This window comes from Ascaphus truei, chromosome 2, assembly GCF_040206685.1.
Source record: "Ascaphus truei isolate aAscTru1 chromosome 2, aAscTru1.hap1, whole genome shotgun sequence".
NCBI lineage: Eukaryota > Metazoa > Chordata > Amphibia > Anura > Ascaphidae > Ascaphus > Ascaphus truei.
The window spans coordinates 155,008,345-155,033,847 of NC_134484.1; the positions used below are offsets into that span (position 1 = coordinate 155,008,345).

The following is a 25,503-nucleotide window of genomic DNA, read 5'->3' on the forward strand; positions in this document are numbered from 1 at the left end:
AGTGGGCGAGACAGGGTGAGAGGGCGAGACAGGGTGAGGGGGCGAGACAGGGAGAGGGCGACACAGGGAGAGGGCGACACAGGGAGAGGGCAAAAGGGAGAGAGGGTGACACACTTACAGACACACACTCTCACAGACACACACACACTCACAGACACACACAAACACTCACAGACACACACACTCACAGACACACACACACTCACAGACACACACACACACTCACAGACACACACACACACACACTCACAGACACTCACAGACACTCACACAGACACACACTCACTCACTTGCAGACACACACACTCACAGACACACACACAGACACACTCACAGACACACTCACTCACTCACAGACACACAAACTCTCACAGACACACTCACTCACTCACAGACACACACACTCACTCACAGACACACACACTCACAGACACAGACACTCTGACACACACACTCACAGACTCACTCACTCACAGACACACACACTCACCAACTCACTCACTCCCAGACACACACTCAGACACACACTCAGACACACACTCAGACACACACTCAGACACACACTCAGACACACACTCAGGCACACACTCAGGCACACACTCAGACACACACTCAGACACACACTCAGACACACACTCAGACACACACTCAGACACACACTCAGACACAAACTCACTGGGTGGGTGACTGGGTGGGTGACTGGTCGGGTATTCATTGGAAGGGAGAGGGCCCACCTGTTCCTCCAGGGCGTGCTTGTCCTCCACATGCCAGCTGGGGGTCGGGCAGCCGGGCGGGAGGTCCTGCAGGAGGTCAGGCAGCCGGGCGGGAGGTGCGAGAGGTCTGGCAGCCAGGCGGGGTGTCAGGCAGGAGTTGCGGGGAGATCAGGGGTCAGCGGGGGGGATCGGGGGCCAGCAGGGGGATCGGGGGCCAGCGGGGGGACAGCCGGACAGGCGCACGGTCACACCAACCTCCCGATTGGAAACATGGCCGGGGAACTTTGCCCGCCGCGCGCGCGTCCCCCCTCTACCTCCCGCCCAGGCTGCTGCCATTGGGACAGGAGTCAGAGCTGCAAGGCTTACGGTGGACGGACGTTCACAGAGGTACACAATTAGGAGGCTTTATAATGTGAATTTATAATAGGCTTTATTGTGCCTGTTCCTTTTAATCAGGAAATTATCCAAACACAGGGGGGGGGGAACAAAGCTTCCATTCACTTGGGAGTATTTCTAGTGAAATCCTATGCAATTAGTTCAAATCTCCCTTAGTCAAGCAGTTCTCGCAGCCCCAAAACATATAGCATGAAAATAAGCAGATATAAGCAGTCTCTTAAGAATAAAAGTCTTATCTGTTTCTTGGAGGGAAAATCTCACTTCCTGGTTCAGCTTCAGGTGCAGTAGTTTTCCCTGTGTCTTGAATTCAGCTCTGCTGTGCAGAGCTCAAGACCGCTCAGCTCCAGAGATCTGGGTTTCTTTTGGTCAGTCTCTCCTGGGACTCAAGAACCTCTGCTCTGTCTCTCCAAAGGTCAGCTCTCAGTCAGAGCTAGGGAGGAGTTACTTCCTGTCTCAAAGGCAGGCTTTTTCTACTACCTGTAATCAGGTAGGTGGTGCTAGTTAATTTGCTACCAGCAGTTAACCACCACACTGCTGGATTAGAGGCACCTTTGTGAACAGGGATAAGTCCCCTGTTACACTTACCTTCTTCCCCGCTCCTATTACCCTGCCCGCGCGGATGCCAAAGGAGCGTGAGACGGAAGGGAAGCACCTACCTTGTCCTAAGCCCTGGGCAGCAGCCGCGGGGACCCCCCAGCCTACATCTCACCCCGGGCAGCAAGCGGGCATCGGGTGCATGGGGGGAGGGGCTGTCCCAGAGCTGCCAGCCGGTCCTCTTCCTCGCGTCAGCCCAATCAGGGAGTGGGATTATTTATTTATTTTTTTAAATTGGCGCGAGCAGTGGAATTCATAGAGCCGCAGCACGGCTCGCAAACGGTCTAAATCCACTCGCCACGGGCGTGTGGATATGCGTATTTGTCGAACACTGTATATATATATACACACAATCGATACATACATACCAATGTGTGTGCTTCCAGCCAATTGTGTTTATTTTTTATTATTCCTAATATGCCTGCATTAGCTACATTTGCTTTTATAAAGGGATGCTCAACAGTATTCCTCTTTAATTGATCAAGTCGTGCTGTTACACTCAGCTGAACAAAGTGCCTTCCATCAGCCTATCTTTTAGGTCACCTGATACCAATGTGTTTTATTTTTTATATTTTACAGTTTCTTCCCTTACTATTGTGCAACATTTCAGAAACAAATTTGTTATAGACTTGCTTGAGAGATACTTTTATCATCCTGCTTTAAGTACTTTTTTTAAATTGATATAAATGAAGTCCAATCCTCGATTTATGCAAAAATGATCTCATACAGTTACTTACTATTCTTATTGCATTCACTTAAACATGGGAGCTGTCTTCATTCAGGGTCAACTTTCTTTAGCTCCCAGTCTGGTGCCACTATGTCATGCCCTACGCAATCCTGCTTCCCAGCTAAATTATTGCATGAAAACCATCAACAAACATTACCACTTCAGGACTGGAATGGTGGTTAATGATTACTAATTGATATGGCATTTTGGTTAATAATAGTCCCATTAGGATTTAATAATTTTGAATCTTTAGAATTCATTCTTTATATTATTTCCTTCTTAAAGTGTTAACTGTAACTACAGGTGCTGTTCAAAGACAAAATGTTGTTCAGCTATATTCCAGTATCATTGATCAAACCAGTGCTTTATAGTCAATAGAACAATTCATTTACTAATACCATACTATATAATTGGCATATTTTCTCTTTTTCTACACACAACAAAATTTCAATTGCCAAGATAAAATCTATAGAACACCATAAATCAGATTATTAGGGAAGATTTAAAATTCTCCAACACATAAAAAAGATCTATTTTATGTTAAGCATAAGGTTTGTGTAGAATGGTTAGGGATTACATGTTGTAAGCAAAATGTTTCCCTTTGTCTTCCCAACATAATGCAATAGGATTATTAATGGACGCTATGTGTATATTTAAATTATGTGTATTTGTATTGCAGTTTATTAAATAAATCTATATCTTAGAGAAGGGTCATCATTCATTATTGCAAGAAGCTCTGTGTAGTAGCTGGGTACTAATGATGATATCAGCGTACAGTATAACTTTTCCACTACTGATGTGTATGCAATAATTTATAATTACTCTACTTCATTGGTTGTCATGGTTCCCTACAGCACCACTGTGCATTCACAAACCAATGCAACAATTGATTAAAGGCATAAGCATTTTATATTCTTCTGCTGAAGTAATAATTCCAGCTGCATGAACTTCTTGTAATCATGAAAAGTACTTCACATATCAAACAGCAAATTAACTTTCTCTCAAAATCACCTTCCTTGGGGAGGAGAAACTTATGTCTATAACTTTCTGGACGATATGCAATCTTGCAGCTTAATGACTAGTTGTAGATGTATTTTTTGTGAGGTTGCCTCAGTCGTTTACATCCCATGGAATTGCACAGCCGGAAGCAAATTGTGTGTTAAAAATGCATTTCACATGGCTTGAATGTAAGTGGGATAACTACTTAACGAATATTTATCTCAGAGCAAGAATTGCTATCTTGCATGAAAATGTCATTATTGTACTTTACTTAATAGGCCTCTATATACGAAAGGACATAAATGTCATCTTTGTCCCTAAAATACATTCTTATCCTGCATCCTTTAGTAATAACCAAGTCATTTCTCTCATTATTGTATCTTGTGTGTTTTAGATTGTGATTTGAGGTGTGCTGAAAGTACTGCAGCTTACTAAAAGATGCTCGGCAGAATAGTATTGTGGAATATATCAAAGTTTACATCTTTAGCTGCTGTTGTTGAAAAATTCCATTACTATAATTAAATATGCGAAGACCTAAGTGGTGTTTCCTCGGCGAGATCAAATTTAAAATGTAACAAGTTTAATACTAGTTTCAAATATTTGATGCCAGTTTATACTTTTGTATACCATGTAAAGGAGAATATTGTGTCATCTTGATGCATATTTTACATTGAGAAAGAATACAAATCTCTTATTTTCACTGAATACAGTAGGAGATAATTGATTTGATTTCCTTAATGCAAGGTTTACTTACATGCCTTCATGTTATTAAATCTGGCAGTTTGACAGTGCAAAAAGTTCATGTTTCATGATGTTACCATTCCCTTTCACATCAACATTTAATTATTAATTTCAAGCCTAAATGTTCATTAAAATAGTTAGACAATTACAATTTTTAAGAACTCCCCCCCCCAATGTTTTAATTGGAATCTTTTCTTCTATATTCATTTTTAGGTAACATTACACAGAAGAGTCAGCATGAGAAATGTTTAAACATGAAAGGGCTCATAAAGGGTATATCGTTAGAAATACTGTATTGCTGACACAGCAGGAAACAAACAGGCCTCTAAGTTGATGACTAAGTAGAACTATGTAGTCAACTGGTGAAACATACTAAACATTAAAGCAGCTCTACTCACCATAACAAATAGATGTGAAGTATTTGTGTTGCTCTTTAGCAATGCCACACTTTTTCATTTTGTATTCACTTTCTGAAGCTATCAGTTGCTGGAAATTTGCTCCAAAGGAAATAAAATGGGTGTCTAGTATCAGGTTTTGCCAGCAAAATATTTAACAAGTGGCAATTCAGTAAAAATCAACATTATATCAGATTATGTTATGACTTTTTTCATATTTATGGTGAATTGCCTCATTAAAACAAAGTCTAAACATGTGTTTATTATTTTGAAGGCTACATGTTACAACTATCCATTAATCTTTCAGTATGTAACCCACATAACTTTTTGCCTTTTAATAGACACCAACTCTGAGTGAACAGGTTTACACTGAAACAAATTGTTCATGTGGTATTGTGTTTAACATTAAAGAAATTGATTACAAAGAAGGATTCATTTTTGCAACACTCCTAAGTACCCTATGGTCCATGCTGAGCCCTCAATCTTATTTCTATTAACTAAAAATTTAAAATCCAAATTGGAAGCAAAAAGAAGAGGAGTGTTTATTCTAGTAGCTGTTCATTGGGTGTACTCATGACACACCAATACATGTGTATTTCAACTACTACTCTATTCATTCAACAGTAAGAAACAGGAGGTTAGTACACTCCTACATATTTACATTGTATGTGTCTGGTCTGCTGTTGTTGTCATGTGTTTCTTTTTGATCTACGTCTATTTAATGTTCACTTAATGACCATTATCAACAATGCTGTTGTTTGTATCATGCAGCTACTTAGCATATACTGACTTTCTGCATATAGGTGTAACCATGCAGTAAAATGGCTGCAGTCATCTCTCCTGCTGACAATAAGGCCTGGTAAGTTATGGGCATGCCAGCAGTAATTATGGAGGTTTGCCCTCACACCCTGGTGAGGTGCCCTATGTATGGATGGGAGTGGTCACATGCTCTGAATCCATGATTAGTGATGTCAGAGTTGTGTCAGCCCCCAGAGGATACATAAGGCACAGCACTGTTCAAAAGTTAGTTGTTAGAGGAGGAGTTCAGTTCCTGTTGTTGTGCTGCCTCTGTTCATTAAGAGGCACATGGAGGTCTGCAACATTGTTGCAGTAGTCTGATGCAGAGCTGTGAGTCTAGCAGCACAAGGCAGACAGAGAAGCTGGTGAATCTTCCTTAGGGGAGAGGTGGAAGCAACTCCATTAGAAAAGGAGGAACCTTTCAAAGGGAAGCACTAATGACTATGAGTGGCTAAGCTGATAGCTGTGAGGGGCAGCTGGCCCACCGTACTAATAAAGATGTTCCTGATTAACAACACTCTCGTGTGCAAGTGTGGAGTTATTGCACAGAGAGGAGCACCACAGAGGAGTTCCTCATCAGACTCATCCCCAAGCGGACGCCGGGATCCTGATGAGGTGGAGGCGCTGCACTGGATATATGTAGGACTCAGCACACTACCTCAGCTGCCTGTCTGGGTTGGCAAATCCCCACACACCATCATGCGGGAGACTCAGGAGTCCTGTAGCCAACAGGTGCACCACCAGACACTACACCGTAATGGGGACTGGTTAGACCACAGGGGCCAATATGAGATTGGGGGGGTCAGACCGGTTCAGAAAACCCGTTACATAGGTATACACTGGTAAGTATTTCAGAAACAAGGTTATCTCCGGAGCTGAAAATAACACGGTTCAGCTTCAAAATCTCCCCAAGTTTCAATGCTATAAAAGAAAAAAAATCACCTGGGATTGCCGCTTTAATACAATTACTGCAAATTTAGCTAGCAATGGTATTAATCCAGTAATAATCAAATACTATTTGCAGTAGATTTGTCTTTGAAACATTGACATTGAAAATGAATGTAGCAACAATTGTAATTTGCTCATAACCACACACTTTTTTCTTTCTTCTAATGTTGAGGAATGTGTTGAGGATGGTAAGGAGGAACAGAGAACGTGTGACAATATGACACAACCTATTGGAATACTTCAGGACACAAATGTAGAGAGTTAAGAGTGATTGGCTGCGTGTGCCATAGAATCTTGAAAATGGGATCACAACAAGATGAACACTTTCAGGAAGGGTGGCAGCAAAAGGCAAATGTTTCTTACCTGTTTTTTTCCCTTCTAATTACTATTAAGGGGCTACTTTAATATACCCCCAGGGCAGATGATCGCGACCACCACTGTCACTTCAAGGTAAATTGCCCCCTAAATGTAGATTTTCTATTATTTGTCCATAATACCCACTGTAAAAGCATTTTCTTCTGAAACACCTGGTACTGTTTGTTATTCAAATCTTTGACATGTGTGATATATTAGGTACTCTTCAGAATTTTACCTTCTTCTTACTTGTCAACACATTCACTTTGTTCTTGGCAGTTGGCCTACTTTTTGTATATGTTGTTGTTTGTCACATAATTTGTCTTCTCCTGTGAATTGTTCGAGTGGCTGCTTTTTCTTTATATCTCAGAGTTAGTTAATGTTAAATATATAGAATAAATATTATATATATAACTATATATATATATATATAATGTAAATATTACTGTATGCTCATTTGCATGTATATATATATATACATACATACATACATATATATATATATATACACACACACACCCATATATATATATATACTATCATTTTTCATAGCAGCTTTATATCTGAAAGGGCAACATTTTCTGCAGCAATAATCCCAGAGCATGTCCCTTGTCAGATGTATGAATGGTGATGTATTTTAAGATCTCTCGTAGTGAAGCGTGTTTTATGCATCACAACCAACATGGGAAACATTATATTTTTCAGATGTTCTATCCCAAAGACTTTCCATTTGCTGCTCTTTTACTTTTATTGAGATTGTTTTACAGTATTGTCACACGTTTTAGTAAATGATGCTATCAGAAACTTAATATAAATGATTACTACTGTACCTCGAGACACTCTCTTTCTATTAGAAGGAATACAACATTTGAGAGAATTTGACTATTGAGAATAAAGACATGTAAACAGCCTGATATTGTACTTCTAAAGATTGTGATCCTGGGATTAGCTCCAGGGGCACGTTGGTATTTTGTACATTCTGGCTTGATTAAATACTGGAAAGGATGATAATGACTCTCTTTGGAGATCCCATTTCCAGAATGTTGTTATATAAGACCACTTATAGCAGGTGTGGCATGCACACGTGAATGATTTGAAACTGTCGTACAATAAGGACATTTTGTTAACAATAGTAGATTAACTATTTACTGTTTTAGAATTGCAGAATAAATCATAATTTGCTTCCCTGTGATGTTCTGTATTAAACTTAGTAATTGCAAATATAATACTGTAATAAAGAAGTGCTTGCAAAGTCATGTTTTTTTTTTACATGTAATATCCAGAAACCTCTATTATATTATAATGCATGATATTTCTGATTATTATATGTTGTAAAAGTATCATAATGAAAATGCAGTTGTCAACAGAGACTGGTTGCAGTCTCACAATCCATGTAACCGGATATATAAATACAGATTCATGCAGATATGAATGCCTAAAATATGAAGGCACACTGTACAACATTTAGTTGTGACCTCTTAAGTAGCTTTTTTCTTTTGTGCTATTTGAGGGTACGCGTTTGGACTTCAATCTGAACAACTATTTAACAAATTAGTTAGGGATCAAGAAACAAATGTTACAAATGATAAAGAAAATGCTGCATGGTTGAGTGCTTTATCTACTTTAAATTTAAATACAGGGGAATATGTTGTTACTTTGCAAACCATGAAATAATTGGCTGTGAAATAATCTTTCATTGTAAGCATTTATAAAGTTTATTGTAGAAGGAAGATGGAACATTATTATTCATGTTGTTATAAATTGTACTCCATGTTTTATGCTTATTGTTTATTATGAATACTTAAATGCGAAATAATTTGACCAAACCATTTTTTTGCCATTAATATTTTGACTCACTAAATTTACAGTCATTGTTCATCCATTTTTATTCTTTCTTAGAATGTGTGACACAGGCGAGGGATTGTTTACATTTCAAACCAGAGAAGGAGAGATGATCTATCAAAAAGTCCATTCTGCCACATTGTCGATAGCTGAGCAGCATGAGAGACTAATACTGGAAATGGAGAAGAAGTCAAGAGTAAGTTTCATTTTAGTTGATATGGACATTCAAATTAATAAAAAAAATAATATATATATATATATATATATATATATATATATATATACACTGTATTTGTAACGGTGTTTCCCCCACCCTATGTGAGATTTCCCTGTTACCAGGTGTATGGTGCATGCTACCTGTTGACTCACATGAGGCTGAGGTGTCCGCCGATGTTTATGGGGACTGCAGAACAGGCTTCTAGGGTACATACCCAAAATTTACTCCATGGTACTCAGCGCCTCCATCTGCTGTAAACTCCAGATATATGAAGTTAATCTCCCACAGTAGAGACTCTTCTCCCCCAGGAAAGATTACGCCAGTCAGGAGGTATATATAACAGGAACTGTTTTATTCTTCTCTGCTCCCAGCACAGTCAATTGACAGCTCTGCCCAATGCAGTCAAAGCTCTGGTCTCAAACTTCAGATGGTCCCTGGACCTGCACTATGGGTCAAGGGCCCCCACAGCAGTCCTAGCTCTTCCTTCGTCCTCTAGCAGAACCAGGGGTATAGGTAATCACTCACTCCCCCAAAAGGAAGTTAACCTGGGCTTTCCAGTGCACTGCAGCCTGGGTGTGATACCTTGTATCTCTCAATGGTAGAGACCAACTAAAAATTTGGAGATGCAGCCCCCTTGAGTACAGTAGGGGTAGTATACCAGGTTTGAACCCAGGATTAGGCAACCTCAGATCTAATCCCAACTCCTCCCCTGTCACTCAAGGGTACTGCCTGAGTGGGGAAATCCCATGATTGATCCCAACACTGCCTGCTGTTACAAGGACTGATATGTCAGTACAGGGCAGAATAGTAGCCACACCCAGTCATGGCTACATACAGTATATCATTTTGATATTTTCGTTATTTGTAGAATGTTTTATCAGGAAGTAATACATTGAGAGTTACCTCTTGTTTTTATATATTTCTATATGAAAATATGATTGTTGCTACGTTTAGTTAATATTTATTTAATATATCTGATTCCTTTGTGAAAAAAATTATTCTGTATTATTTATGTATCTTTGCTCTCAGTAGATTTATGATTTACTTTGGGGAGGCTATTAAAAAATCAAATTTTATACAGGTAAACTTGCTTACTCAAACTATACTAAATACCTCTCACTTACTCACTAGGCTTCTGACAGTAAAATGCCTTCAATTCTGTGTTACATTTATCTAAGCCTTATATTTATCTGGGACAGTTTCTGTACAAAAGTTGCTCAGTCACATACACTTGTCCCTAATGAGCCTTCCATAAATATAATAGTTTTATAATCATTATGACAATCTTCTCTTAATTGAAGGGGGGGGGATCTTAATACATAATAAAATGATCACTGGCTACTGTGGGGGACCCAGTGCATTGAACATGGCAACCATTTTGCAGTGCTTAACAAATTGTACACAAATTACGATATAGGAAATATAATACCGATGGAATCCGTGGCATCATGAAAAAAATGTAACAGGAGAATTAAGTGTCGACCCCAGTCGCAATATGGCAGACCAATAGAAACAGTAGAAGTAAATGTAATTACATTAGTTAGAGTGTTTAAAAGAGAATTCTGTGCTGTAGTTTAGTGAGTGGTAGCCATCTAAGACAATTCAAATGCTTTATTGAACAGGTGGGCTTTTTTAAGATGGGTTTTTAAGTTGGAGAGTGAAGGTGCTTGATGGTCATTGAGTTCCAGAGGTTAGGGTGCAGCATGTTAAAAGAGATGTAGCATGATAGAGCTGCCGTAGCATGGAGAGGAGAAAGAAGACGGGCCTTAGCAGAGTGTAGAGAGTGAGTAGGGGTATAACAAGAGAGATTAAAGCTGAGATATTAAGAAGCACAAAGGTGAAAAGAGCCTTGAAAGAGAGAATAAGAATTATTTTAGTGAATGCCAACAGCGAGTTTTCAGGGGAAGAGAAGCAGAGACTGATTAAGAGGGAATGAATGTTACTATCACGGCAGCATTTTCAATAGATTCAAGGGTAGAATGCTTTCCCAGTTCTTCCTGCAGGTTTGCGGAACTGCAATGGACACACGTTTTGCCCCCAGTTTCGCAAACCTGTATATGGGGAATTGGGAAGAGACTCACATCTGGTGCAATAATCCGTTTAAAGCACAAATAGTAGTGTGGCGTCGCTATATAGATGACATTCTCTGTGTGTGGGAGGGCGATGAGGAGTCTGTGAACCAGTTTATGATATATCTAAATAATAACGAATTCAATCTGGTCTTCACCCACGTCACACACACAGAGAATGTCACCTATTTGGATCTGAATGTGTCTGCTTCAGAGGAATTTGATGTACGCACAACCACATTCTTCAAAAAAGTGGATACAAATAATCTTCTTTTGGCCTCCAGCATCCATAAAAAATCATGGATAAACAACATACCTGGAGGTCAATTTATGAGAGTCAAGAGGAATTGCACTAGCAAAATAGATTTCGAGGAACAGGCACAGTTCCTGTTTCTGAAATTTTTAGAACGGGGATACAATTACGGAAAGCTTATGATAGAACTGGAAAAAGTCAGGAAAATAGACCATACAAATATGCTAATACCTAAAAAGAAAAAGACAAACGAGACAAAAAGGATGGAAGTTGCATTTATTACCAATTATAACTCTGTGCATAAACAGATAGAGGAAGGTATTAAAAAACACTGGGGTATTCTTTCTATTGATCTCATCCTGAATGGTCATCTTACCCCCTATCCAAAATTAATATATAGAAAAGCACGGAGTCTAAAGGATGCCTTAGCCCCAAGTGACATAGGGAAGGTTTCGGATAGTACCTTAGGAAAAACCTGGCTTGGGTCAAAACCAATAGGTAATTATCAATGTGGAAAATGTTCAATATGCAAAATTCTACACCCTGAAAGAAAAACATTCAAATCACGTAACAAAACAAAAATTTATGAGATTACTGATTTCATTAACTGTAATTCGACTCACGTGGTGTATTTATTGGAATGTGCGTGCGGTCTACAATATGTAGGCCGCACAAAACGAAGCTTAAAACTCCGCATTCAAGAACATGTGAGGAATATAAAAAATGCTCTACAAACCCATAGTGTTAGTCGCCATTTCTCTGTTCACCACAATAAGGACCCCTCATCGCTAACTTTCAAAGGAATTAAATATATTCCATGCAATAGACGGGGAGGGGATAGACTTAAGGATGTCTCCATTCTGGATACAGAAATTAGACACCCTTGGTATAAATGGCCTGAACGAAAATATTGATATATGGTGTCTCTATTAAATTCCTTAGGCTCTTTCTATATGTTTCTATGTGTTTAAATTCCCTGGGCTTTGTCTTCATTAATATATAATAATAATAATAATAATAATAATGGTGGCATGTTCTTGTGTGGCGCTGCTGGTTGTGCCGACGCCGGGAGTTGGCAGTCTCAGTGTCGGTCGGTGTCTTTGCTCGCTGAGCCACTCCTTCACCCTTATGACTCATAAGCGGTGAATATGTTGTCTCGAAGTATTTTGATTACTATTTTTAATTACTATATACTCATTTTTTGTTTGTTCTATTGCAGAGATTCATGTGAACACACAAATCTTATTAACTTGTGCTGATAATTTTATAATTAAAGGTTTAATATGTAGGTTGTTTTTCCAAGTTATTGCTGCCCACGATGGGTTAATCTTTTCTCGGCCTAGGTCCTAATTAGGACCTGCATTATTCAAACATATGTGAGTTTTAACATACCTAGATCCTATTGGATTATACTGAGGCTCAATTGACCTATCCTGTGCAGCGATATGGTATATATCCTGTGATTTTATATTTGTATTCTATCCCTGATGAAGTAGCTTATGCTATGAAATTTGCGTTGGATATATTTAGTATCTAGCCCCTATGGTTATATCTCTGCCATATACCCTTGCTGAGGTGTAGAGAGACCTGCTCCGTACTTTCTTGTGACGTCACCAATCCACTTTGCGGCAAGGATTGCCTTACGGCAAGTCGCGAATCGGCCGCAAAACTACGTGGACTTTCCGGAGAGACGAGCCTGACGGCGGTTCCAGCGGGCACGGTGCAAAGACGTTCTTGCAGACTTCGTAGAGCCAGACTAAGCCAGCGACGGCCTAAATCGACGGACGATCAGCGTTACCTCACCCATCTTGGTGACACGGCGGTTGCTGCGGTTCTACGGTTCCTGTGCGTCTGGTGGTGCCGGGTAACATGTTAACCTAAGTGCACGATATGCCTACTTTTGTCTTCACTGATGTACGCAGATATCATACCTTTTAATATATATTAATTGATTTGAACTTACTTCACATTTGCGTCGGCGCTTGTTTTCTTTTGTTTCAGTTCTAGGAGTGATTTCTCACTCCTATATCCACAGCTGCAGACCTTATACCTTCCAAGGTTGTGTTATATTTATATCACTTACTGTAGGTGTATATGGGTTATATTCCCTTATTGCAATAGAGGGTTTCTTTGCGCACTTAAAATCTGTTTTTTTGTAAGGAGAACGTTGCAATCATATCCAGATGACAGAGAATTATGGCATGCATTACCATTTTACAGTACTAATAGAGAAACTGAGAAAATGTTGTATATATGAAAAAAATTATGCAAATTATCAATAGCATTAAGAATAGGGGAGAATGAAAGGGAAGTTCAAATAGGACAACTGAACAATGGGTTCAGGAAACTGGATGAATTGTACTGTTAGTAACTGTGATGGAAAAGGTACAATGGGGCTTGATTTAGGTGAGATTATATGAAACACAGACTTTGACATATTTAGTATAAAGTTTCTTGCTGCTATCCTATTGAGGTTGCAGTAAGGCAGTTGGAAATATTGGTTTTTACTGCAGGTGTGAGGCTCAGTGAGGATAGATGCGGTTGTTTGCCACCTGTTTACAGCTGATACTTAAATCCAGTTTAATTGGTAAGGTCACAGAGAGAGCATGGAGAATAAAGAAGAGAAGCCCCAAAATTGAGCCATGAGGTACACCAACAGATAGATCAACAGAGGAAGAAGAGTTATCAATATACAAACTAAGGAAACAATGAGAGAGGTAGATATGAATACAGTAGAGGGCTTATCTTAAACACCATGGGAATGGAGAGTGTGAAGGAAAAGTGGGTGGTCAACAGTATAAAAGGCAGACTGATCAAGTAGAATGAAACGGGAGTCAGGTCCTTGGCATATGTATTCGCAGTCCAGGGGGAGCATAAAGGGAAAAAAGACAAAACACAACAATCTAAGTGCAGACAATTAAATAAAGTAAATAAACTCTGTAGAATTCTTGGCTCCTATGTGCAGCCTACTCACAGGATTTTAGAGAAAAACGGGCAACAAGAGACAGCTTGGATAGCAGCAAAACTTCAGGCTTTGGAGTGATGTTATTCTCCAATCGCAGCGAGATGAGGATGTATGTAAAAAAGAAATATATCCATAGTGCAGACCAATAGTAAAACGTAATTTTATAATGGTACCAAAAATGCACACTTACAATAAAAACGTTAAAATACGCATGAATAACCAAATGTGATTTAGGAGAGTCGATTTGTGCCTGGCTCACCCCCCGCAACCGTTCAGCGATCGATCAGATGGTAGGACACCTCTGCGGTCAGCTCTCTGCTTCCCGGTGACTCTCTGGGGCGTTGCGTCACTTCCGGTTTCGGCTTTTGGATTGACAGTCACTAGCACCTCGTCTCTCCTCCTCTGGGCGGCTAACACTCAACGTTTTTGCCAATCGGATTCGTGGCTTCATCAGGAGTGTACCGCCCCTCCCTCTTCACATCTTTTTTTTTTTTGTAACTTTCTTTTATTGGGTTTTGCAAAGATAATACAATCCAATATCACATTGGTACCATGTGGTCGACTTTATGACATACAACATCCATACGAACATGGGAAGGGGAAGACGTGAGAGGGTATGGTAAGGGGGGGGAGGGGAGGGGTATGGAGAGGATAAGGAAAGAAGGTAGTCTCCTCTGTGTGCTCCACAGGACCTGGCTCACTTCTGCAGGCTCCGATCTATCCAAGCCACCACCGCACCGAATCTAAAGACCGGGATAGGGCGCGAATCTCCTCAAACAGTCCTAAAATTAGTGCTTATTGTCGTACCTCCCGTGTGTTCATTCCGCCATCGAAGGAAAACCCATCTGATTCTATCAAAGTCAGACGGAGGCATTGCTCATCCCTGGGATATCGGTCTGGGCCAACCACAGTGACCAGACTTTTTGGAAATTTGAGCCAGTGTCGTTGACTAGACTTGTCAACTTTTCCATCTGGCAAGCGAACCAAATTCTATTCCGAATTTTGTCTATTGATGGAATTGCATTCTGATTCCATAGTGCTGCGGTCTCGCACCTCATCGCCGTAGCAAAGTGTGCTATTAGTTTGTTTCCTGATCTAGATACCTCATCTGTGGGCTTACCTAATAGGAAAACCCATGGGTCTAGTTGAATTTTGAGGCCTAAAAAAATCCTCTGTAGCCAATCTCTGATTTGTGTCCAAACGGGTAGGATTCGTGGACAAGACTACAGCATATGTACCAGATCACCCTGTTCCCCACACTGTCTGGGACAGAGCGGGGAAGCGCCCGCGACGAATTTTGCCAATCTAACTGGGGTGAGATACCACCTCAATAATACTTTATATGAGTTTTCCTTTAATGTCGTACAAATCGAACTGCTGGCCGCAGCTTTAAAGATCGCTGTCCAGTCTTCATCCTCTAACGGTCCTGTCAGGTCTGTCTCCCATTGTGTCATGAACCTGGGTTTATGTGAGTCACCAATGTCCGCCCTGCCCACCTCTCTGTAAAGAGCAGAGATAAGTCACCGTGTATCGGTTCTCCGATCACAGAGCTTTTCAAAATTGGTTAGTGGTGGTCTATTTAGGTGTTTGGTATAAAATGCCTGAACCTGGAGGTATCTAAGGAATTCTGTGTTAGGTAAGTCTGTTTCTGACTGTAAAATATCAAATGTTTTGATTGTGTCTCGGCCCTCCAGGTCCTTAAGCCTTCTTAGTCCCAAATTTTGCCAGAGTGTGAAGTTCCTACCAGTTAGCCCTGGAGCAAAGTCTGGATTTCCATATAGGGGGGCCATTAATGAATCTTTTGAGGTTAATGAGTGCTTACTTTTAGCCGTCTCCCAGACCGACAGAGAGTTCAACACCGAGGTTAGCGGGTTCTTCCGATCTTTTAGTCTAGGTTTAGGATACCAAATTAAATTCTGAAGCTCTAGCGGGGCGCAAACCTCCCTCTCTAATGCCACCCACCGCCTCAGCTCCGGATCGCCATGCCACTGTGTAATTTGGCATAGTTGTGCCGCTTTATAGTATGCCATCAAGCTCGGTACTGCCAAACCCCCAGTTTCCTTAGGTCTTTGCATAATTGACATTTTTACCCGCGGTTTTTTATTCTTCCAAATGAATTTTGTAACTGCTTTCTGCAGTTCCTTAATGTCTGATCTTACTACGGGTATCGGAAGGGTTTGGAACAGGTATAGTATCCACAAAAAATTCTACCAATCCAGGATATCCCATATGCAGACCATTCTTTAAGTTCTTTTGTGAGGGCTCTTAGAAGTCTCGGATAGTTCTCCTGATAAAGATTGTGGCTAAATTTAGTTAAATATATTCCTAAGTATTTTATAGCTTTGGTCTGCCATTTAAACTGAAAATTGATCTCGATTAGTTTCTCTGTCTCCTTTGGGATATTTAGATTCAGCGCCTCCGATTTAGATTGATTTATCTTAAATCCGGAGATTCTGCAAAATTTTTCCAATAGAGCAAACAGATTGGGCAGTGAGGTAAGCGGTTTTGTCAGAGACAAAATAATGTCATCTGCGTATAGAGCGATTTTATGCTCTTGGGAGAGTATTTGTACTCCGGCAATGTCGGGATTACGACGTACGTGTGCCGCTAACGGTTCCACGCATAAGGCAAACAACAAGGGCGAGAGTGGGCAGCCCTGTCTGGTCCCGCTTTTAATTTTAAACAACTCTGATGGAAAGCCCTGGTATATCACCCTGGCGGTCGGGGTTGTGTATAATGCTTTTATTGCCCCTAGGGTTTTACTTCCAAACCCGAATGCTTCAAGCGTGGACTCCATGTATGGCCAGTCGATCCTGTCAAAGGCCTTCTCCGCGTCTAAACTTAATACTACCCCTCGGATCCCGTTGGCATTGATGAAGTTAATAATATCTATTATCCTTCTAGTATTGTCGGCCGCTTGTCTGTCTCTAATAAAGCCAACCTGGTCCGGGTGGATAAGCCCTGGCATGATCGTGCTCAATCTATTGGCCAATAATTTGGAGTATATTTTAACGTCCGAATTAATTAAAGATATCGGCCTATAGCTTTAACAATTTGTAGGATCCTTGTCCTTCTTATGAATTATAGATATCGACGCCTGAAGCATCTGGTCCGAAAAGGGTTCCCCCGCCAAAACTCCGTTAAATAACTTGAGCATGTGCGGTGCTAGAACCCCTAAAAATTTCTTGTAATATAGGTTAGAAAACCCATCTGGGCCTGGGGCCTTAGAGGGTTTGAGATGTTTGATAACCGCGGTCAATTCCTCCAGTGTGAAATCAGACTGAATTGCCTTGCTCTCCAGACTGCTCAGCCCCGGTAAGGCTGCCTCCTCTAGGAAGGTCTGTAATAATTTGTTTGTTTTTGGACTGTGTGTCACCTTCTCCCCATTATATAGCTGTTCATAATAAAGTTTAAACTCTTCCACTATACGTTTGGGGTTGGAGGTCATCTCCCCCGATTTGGTTTTTATGGTTTGTATATTATAACTTGGTTGCCTATTACGAATCCTGTTAGCTAGCATAGTGTCCGGCTTGTTGGCTTTCTCAAAAAATTTCCTCTTGGTCCAACTTATGTCTCTCTCGGCCTGGGATATGAGGAGAAGGTTAAGTTCAATCCTTACATCTTTCAGCTCCTTAAGAATGTCCTCTCCGCCTGATCGGCTATGTAGTGCAGAGAGCTCGTGTAACCTCTTATATAGTTGTGTCAATTTCGACTCCCTCTGTCTTTTACGCCTTGCTGCGAGACTAATCAGCGTCCCTCTCATTGTGGCTTTGTGAGCCTCCCACAGTGTAGTGTGGGATTCCACAGTGCCTGAGTTTGTGACAAAAAATTGTCTAATCTCGTCTTTGACTATCTGTGCCAGTTCAGGTATTTTAATTAGGGACTCATTTAGTTTCCAGTTTGCTCCCGGGCTAACCGGTCTAATTTGTGTGCATCTTAGCTCGATTGATGCATGGTCCGACCATGTAATGTCATGGATTAGGGTGTTGGTGATTTGTGGGACCATTCTGCTCGATACAAAGAAGTGGTCAAGTCTGCTATAGCTGTCGTGGGGATGTGAATAAAATGTGTAAGTGCGCTCACCCGGGTGTTGTTCCCGCCATATGTCCACCAAGCATCCCCTTCGTAGCCCCTCTAGTAGCCCTTTAGTTCCTTCTTGTCTCCCTTTCTCCTGTCTCAGAGATCTATCTATTCGAGGATCTAAGATCTTATTGAAATCTCCCGCTAATATTATATTACCAGATGCCCAATTTTGTAGCTTGAGAAAGAACTCTGCAAAGAACTGAGGTTTTTTTTCGCATTGGGGCGTATACGCACGCCAAGGTTACTCTGCATTGCTGCAATGTGCCCACCAGGATAATATATCTACCTTCTGGGTCGCGTTTTATTTTTTTCATCACAAATGGGACTCTATTGTGGAATAGGATAGCAACCCCTTTTTTCTTTTCTTTGGCTGAGGCAAGATAAAACCTCCTAAATTGTTTGTCTATAAACCCTGGGTTTTTGTTGGAGCAGTAGTGTGTCTCTTGTAGGAAAAGAACATCTGAGTTTCTGTGCTTAAATTCTGCAAAGGCGATTCTACGTTTTTTAGGGGAATTGAATCCCTTAACATTCTGTGATATGAACGTCAATGCCATGTTTGTGTGTGTAGTGAGTCTTTGTGAGTGTACAGCATTCTCTGCCTACCCGTGTCTTGACTTCTAAGTAGGTGTCGGTAGTGGTGTTGCAGGTCTCGTGCCTCCAAGCTGTCTCTTTTTGGGATACCTGAGGGAGGGGAAGGAAAACACATAGGGGAGTGACAGGGAACATGAAACCTTGTTATGCATACAAGGGAAACCATCTTGGTCCTAGTAGACCTGTGGTTTGCTGCCCGGGAATACCGCACAGACTCCGGGTCTTCCCATTTTTCCATGCAGGATTGTGGGAAACCTTCCAGGCCGCGGAATCCCAGGTCTTTGATTGGGCTGTGGCTTAAGGCCACAGTCCAACCCCAGAGGCACATGCCAACAGGTAAGGGCGAAGGCAGACACCCGCCCCCCCACCGACAGCACAAACATTATTTTTTAAATAATTAGCACATGAACAATATTGTGGAACTCAACTATGCATTGTCCTGTTTGTACTGGAACTTTGGTTATTTCGAACCTTTAACCTGTAACGTCTTTAACTGGCTACCCTGAACTGCTTCAACAGTCTAATCTTAACCCCTCTCCCCAGTAGGGGAATGCGCGTACCCCCCTGGGGAGCCCCGACCCTCGTACCAGACCCCCCGGCTACTGCCTCCATCTCCCAGGCTTGACTCTGTCCGCGTCCTGCACTGTAGGTGCTTGTGCTGACGTCAGATCCTGGTCGACGTGATCTCGCGAGGGCTCGCCTTCCGCCGTCATCTGAGGGTCGTGTGCAGATCTGCCTGTGAACGGCAGAGGAAGCAGGCGTGTCCCGAGGGCGGAGTCGACTGGATCTCCTCGGCTTCGCGCCAAAACATCATCCGCCATTCTGATCCCGCGCTTCTTCTCCGGATTCTCCCACGGATCATCTCAGGGGGCCATTTTGGTGAGTGTAAAAACTTTTTAATCTTCTTTTCTTTGTTTAGTTTTTCCCCTTCAGCCACCAACGCTAGATTGATCGGGTACGGACCTTCCGGGGGGGGGGGGGGCGGAGTGGTGCCTCTCTTGCTTCAGGCAGTACTTCGTGAGGGTAGTTAGTTCATTTTAAACAAGGGTATAACAGAAACTGGTGATCCTGGTAGAACTGCAGAACTTTGTACTTGGTTTTCACACCGGTCTTGAGGGTCCTGGTTTTGCGTTGTGTTGTCCGTTTGGCGGTCCCACTTTCTCCCATTCAGTCCGCCGAGGTGGGCGGCCGACCGGGGCTTCTGTTTGCGGTAAGGCATTGGGGAAACCCAACTTATTCAGGAAATCCGGGCCATCCGCAAGGTGTTTAAGTGCATGTGACCTGCCATTTTGCACCACAATCAGGGCGAAGGGAAAGGCCCAACGATACCGGACATTTTTATCTCTTAGTAGTCTGGTAACCGGTTGGAGGGCCTGGCGTCTTGCCAACGTGATCGGGGAAATGTCCTGGTATATGGCCATCTCTATTCCCTCGAATTTCACTGTTGGGGTGGCCCTGGTGATTTTACATATTTCTGCCTTTGTAGTAAAGTGGTGTAGTCGCAGGATTACGTCTCTGGGTGGATTATTAGGGAGTAGACGGGCCCTTAATGCGCGGTGACACCGGTCCATGACCAGCTCTGCTTCAGTTTTCCCTGGCATTATGGAGGTCATCCACCGGCTCAGTAAGAGTTCGGGGTCCAGGATCTCCTCTGGGATCCCCCTAACCCTCAGGTTGTTACGTCTATCTCTATTTTCACTGTCCTCGTGGCGTTCCTCTAGCTCCGCCACTTTTCTCTCCAGGATGGTAACTCTGGAATTTGTTGCAGTTTGGCATCGGGTGGACTCATCCATTTTCTCTTCCAGATCGTGTGTACGGGCCCCAATACTGAGTATGTCCTTCCTTAAGTGGTCCACTTCCCCGCGAAAAAAGATTTTTAGGTCGGAGAGGAGCTGAGCTATTTCCTTTTTCAGGGCACCTGTCGGCTCCTCCGTTGCCATCTCCAGCTCCGGAGCAGAGTCAGAGTCAGACGCCGCCATGCTGTCAGTCTCTTGTGTCTTTTTCGCCCCCACAAAGTACGTGCGAACATCCACTTTCTGTTTGGACTTTTTCCTTGTAGCCGCCATGTGTTTTAATGCTTGGTGTTTAATTCTGGCAGTTCCCACGGTTTTTACGTGTTTTTGTTGAGTTTTGCGGTGTTATTTATTTATTTATTGCCGGCGGGTATCGGAGCGCTCAGATTAGGCTGCCATCTCCGTTCCCGTCGCGCATGCGCCTCCCTCTTCACATCTTAATATACCTTGCGTAATTAAAATTCAGCTAATCAACTGACTAGCACCTGTTCTACTAGATCTGCACTGGGCAATCCCTACTAATAGTTAGTATTGGGCATTCACATCTCTGTGTAAAAATCAGAGTTGCTGGAGACACGAGTGTCATGTATGTTATCACATATTATGATACAAAAAATGAGGTTTAGAAATGAGAGAATACATGTGTATATACCGTGATCTTTATTCACAAATGGGGGAATATTGTAAGGGGTATTAAGGATTAATTGCGTCTACATGAGAGGTGTATTATTAATTATACATATATATATAAGTATGTGCAAAATGGACTATATATAAACTGCTAAATGTCATAAAAAATGAACTATACAAACTACTAAATATCCTTGGCATATAGCAATGTTACGGTCATTTGCTACTAAAGTGAGTGCAGTTTCAGTTGATTGAGCAGTGCAAACTCCAAACTCAAACTCCTGATTGGAGAGGATTTAAGAGAACATAGTAGCTGAGGAATAAAGAATATTGGAGGATATAAGCTATTACATGTCTAAAGTCTGACTAAAACAGATATTTATACTGTACTGTATGTTTGTTATTCAAATACTTTCAAAACTAAGAACATTTATTTTTTCTGTATCAATATACAATAAAATAAGCCTACATTGCACATTTAAAGTGCATACTTGATAGTACTGAATAATGTTTTCCATTTAAAATAAATCAGGGACAACATAACAGATATATGTATATACAGTACATAGTGAGGGTACTAGCACTTTATAATATTCAATAAAGCTACACATGCTTAAAAATGACAAAATTACATCTAGGTTTGTAGCAGATGGCACGTACTGTAGGTGAATGCAATATACAAATGCAACTGCCGGTCCTGCGCCACTTCCACGTGCTGCATACGCCATCCTAATATGCTTCTATCCCGTGCGCCGAAATTCTTAGTTGTCAAGCGATTTAGCCGTAATCTCAAATGTTGCAGAAATTAAAATTTTACGTTGTCTTCAATACTGGCCAGAAACGCAAGTCAGCTATTGCGAGTTATTGTGTCTTAAAAATCTAACTGCAATGCAACCTGTCACTTATTCCCGTTCATGTGCGCACAATCCAATATCACACAGAAGTACAGTACTGTATGTGCTCATTTAATTGACATTTAAAGAGTAAAAACATGAACACACCAAAATGTATTTTTAGAGAATGGAATGTTTTATTAGCACACGATAATAAAGTAAAAATTAATAATACAAAAATACAAAGTCTCTTCTTCCAAATTTCAAATGTTCTTTTATTTTTCTGCTTCGAACTGGCTGACTCTTGGATGTCTTTGCGTGTAAAGAAAGATAGTATTCAATATTAATAATCGCACATACACTGGTAGTTTGCTGCGCATATGTTTCGCTGGCTGTGGAGCCTGGTTGAAACACATATGCGTGTCATACAGTAGCATTTCTGCTCATGCGTGTCAATATGGAACCTGGTGGAAACGCATACAGTATGCGTGTGATAGCATTTCTTTTGGGGTTTTGTTGGTTACCCATTCACTGCCAATGTGGTTATCTGTGCCCCCATGTGTGGCATAAGATTCCAGTGACAATCAATGGGTTTATTGCCTACTGTGTATTGTAATGTACATTTTATTTTATTATGTATTTATATTTTTCAACACAAATGGGCAAAAGCAAAGCACTATTAGCCATATTTGGCTACTAGAGCTTTTGCACATTGTGTGTCTGATGATAGGGGTAGAGGGATGAGATATTTTAAATTAGATTTATATATATATTTAAATGAGATTAGTACTTTATGTACAGTACTACTATAAATGTATTTAATTTAAATGTAAGAGTAAAAACTTGAACACACCAAAAAAAGAATGTTTAAAGAATGGAATATTATATTTGCAAATGCTAATAAAGTTCATATGAATAATGCACAATTACAAAGTCGTCTCTTCTTCCAATTTTACAATCTTCTTTTATTTTTTTTCTTTGAACTGGCTAGCTCTTTTTGGCTGTCTTGTTCTGTAAAGAAAGAGACAATATTCAATATTAAAAATCACACCTTACATTATGAAATTCTGAGTTTTTTTTGTTTGAGAAGAAAAGACATGCATGGATTTAAGCACAGTACAGTACATTACCTGCTAGTAATGATGGATGAGTTTCCTGCACCAAGGTGTTGTTTCCTACACGTTGTCTTCGTCTGGCTCCAAACATGAACATAAGAATTAAACAATGACTCCATTATCCAATTCTGAGTTTTTTTTTATTTGACAAGAAAAGACATGGCATGGGTTAAAATTACTGTACATTACTGGAAGTATTGATGGATGAGTTTCCTGCACCAGGGGGGTGTTTCCTGCCCGTTGTCTTCGCCCGGCTTCAAATATGCAAAACATAAATGAACATATGACTTAAACAATTACTCCACTATCCAATTTTGAAGTTTTTTCTGTTTGACAAGAAAAGACATAGCAAGGATTAAAGTACAGTACAGTCCATTGTCACCCCTATAGTGTCATACATTAGGCGTGATTTCCCTTCTGGTCACCGGTTCTTCAAGGATAATCACCCAAAACACAGTGCCTCTGCTGCCATTATGCAGACAAGAGGAATAAACTGGGACAGAACACCGCCAGAGTAAGTATTGTATTGTAACTGTTTCTTCGTTGTTTTCTCATTGTATTCAACTGTATTGATCTTTGTTATTAATTCACTGTTTTTGACCCTAGCGTTGCAGATCCCCTGAAACATCACCTAAAGAAATAAACAAAAAAAGGAGTTCCCAGCACTCAAAGATAAACCAGAGGAAAATATGGATATGCCCAATTATATTTAAAGAATAAAAATGTGCAATATACACAGGTGCAGGTATATGTATGCAGTATTGTGTGTGTTCACAGTAGTAAGAAACAATCAACCAGTACATTGAATGAGGGTTGGAGAGGAAAGAGGGGAGGGGGAAGAGAGGTGAAGGTAAGGAGGGGAGGGGAAGAAAAAAGGGAAAAAGAGTAAAGGGGAATAAGGGGGCAACGTTTTTTGGGAAGAGGTAAGCCCCTTCTTCAGGCCCGTGCCCAAAGACCGATTAGATCAAAGGTACTTCCTTAACCCCTGTGGTAAAACCTCTATGTATGAAATGAGTGTAGTCCCTAATAATGAGTACACATTACTCTGATAGATCAATGAGGCAATCCTGTACAGCTCTATAGTCAATCAGTCCAGAATAGGAAAAATCAGAGACAACACACAAGGCCAATGTGCTTCTGTAGCCAGAACAAACCCCACGAAAGAAAGTTAAAGTTCCTTCTTAAGAATGAGTCCCATTGGGAGTCAGTCTGAGACACTGTTGGTGTAACGGTACGTTTTAGATGAAATATGGAATCTTCCAACAGCCTATAGGATCCTAAGGTGAGGTCACATTGTCCAGGGCAGTCAACATAATGGTGTCTGGTTTGCAGCTGGAGATAGGGCACCTGTGTGATCAGCTGTAGTGCAGACATTAAATCCCCGCTGAGCGATGATGTAATCGGGAGTCGGAGACTGGGTCTGGGAGCACCTATTGGTCCCAATAGATGATATCACTGTCACGTGGGACGTCAGACGGCGCAAACCCGGAAGTGCAGTAGAATATTTGTGTAATGGTTGTCAGGGTAACCAGCCACCGGCTGAGGCAGCAGGTACATGTAGGAGGAAACATGAAGCATGAAACATAAGGTTAAATAAAGCATAATAAATATACCACATCAGCTGTTGCAATATGTGTAAGGAGAAGCAACACTAGGTTCCACTTAACACCAGGACTAGTGATTATAAAGCCCTAGGCGTAAGTTAAACGGTAAATACCCAGATATAGCCCTAGCACAATGCAGAGCAACTGAGGTCTCATGAAGTGAAGGAGGGAGGGAAAGGTAGAAGTGGGTGAAGACCATGGCAAGCAAGGACAGATCACTAAGCACATATGTACAATGATAGATGACCAGAACAGGTGATGGACAAACACTTCAAACGCAATAGGCAACAGCTCAAAATGAGGAGCGGACCAGTCTGAGGAGAAAGCAGGAGCATAACGTGAATACATGAACATGGACATGAGTCACATATAGAGACTACGTTTGCAAAATGATGGGCACCAGCATGATGTAATCAACCTGGGCACTATACACTCCCTTATTAGATACAACAGTTTAAATCAAGTTCTTTGTTAATACACTCAGGTTTCATGGTGCCTAATCGCCTAATCCATTTGGATTCCTTTTTTTATAGGCGTCTAATGAGGCGACCACACTGACAGCTCTTTTCAACTCCATCTATGACCTCGTACCGCAGTTGGTTTGCATTGTGTCCAGCTTTTGTGAAGTGATGTGCCACTGGGGCCTCCAGATCAAAGCTGTGGATAGCGACTTTATGTTGTCTAAACCTGTCTTGATGCACTCTTGATGCACTGTGTGGTCTCACCCACATAACCCAACCCACAAGGACATTTAACCAGATAAATTACATTCCTAGACAAACAAGTATACAATTTTTTGTTGAAAAATTATTTGCCCGACAAGGGGTGAAAAAATTGGTTTAC

General features: G+C 41.2%; 1 protein-coding gene across 1 annotated transcript in view; it reads left to right on the forward strand.

The window, feature by feature from the left end:
- Positions 1–25,503, forward strand: part of DOK6 (docking protein 6) — a 521,007-nt gene that overhangs the window by 457,128 nt on the left and 38,376 nt on the right. The window contains exon 6 of the mRNA XM_075585441.1: positions 8,565–8,703. Within this exon, the coding sequence (XP_075441556.1) occupies positions 8,565–8,703 (139 nt within the window). The remainder of the gene's footprint in view (positions 1–8,564; positions 8,704–25,503) is intronic.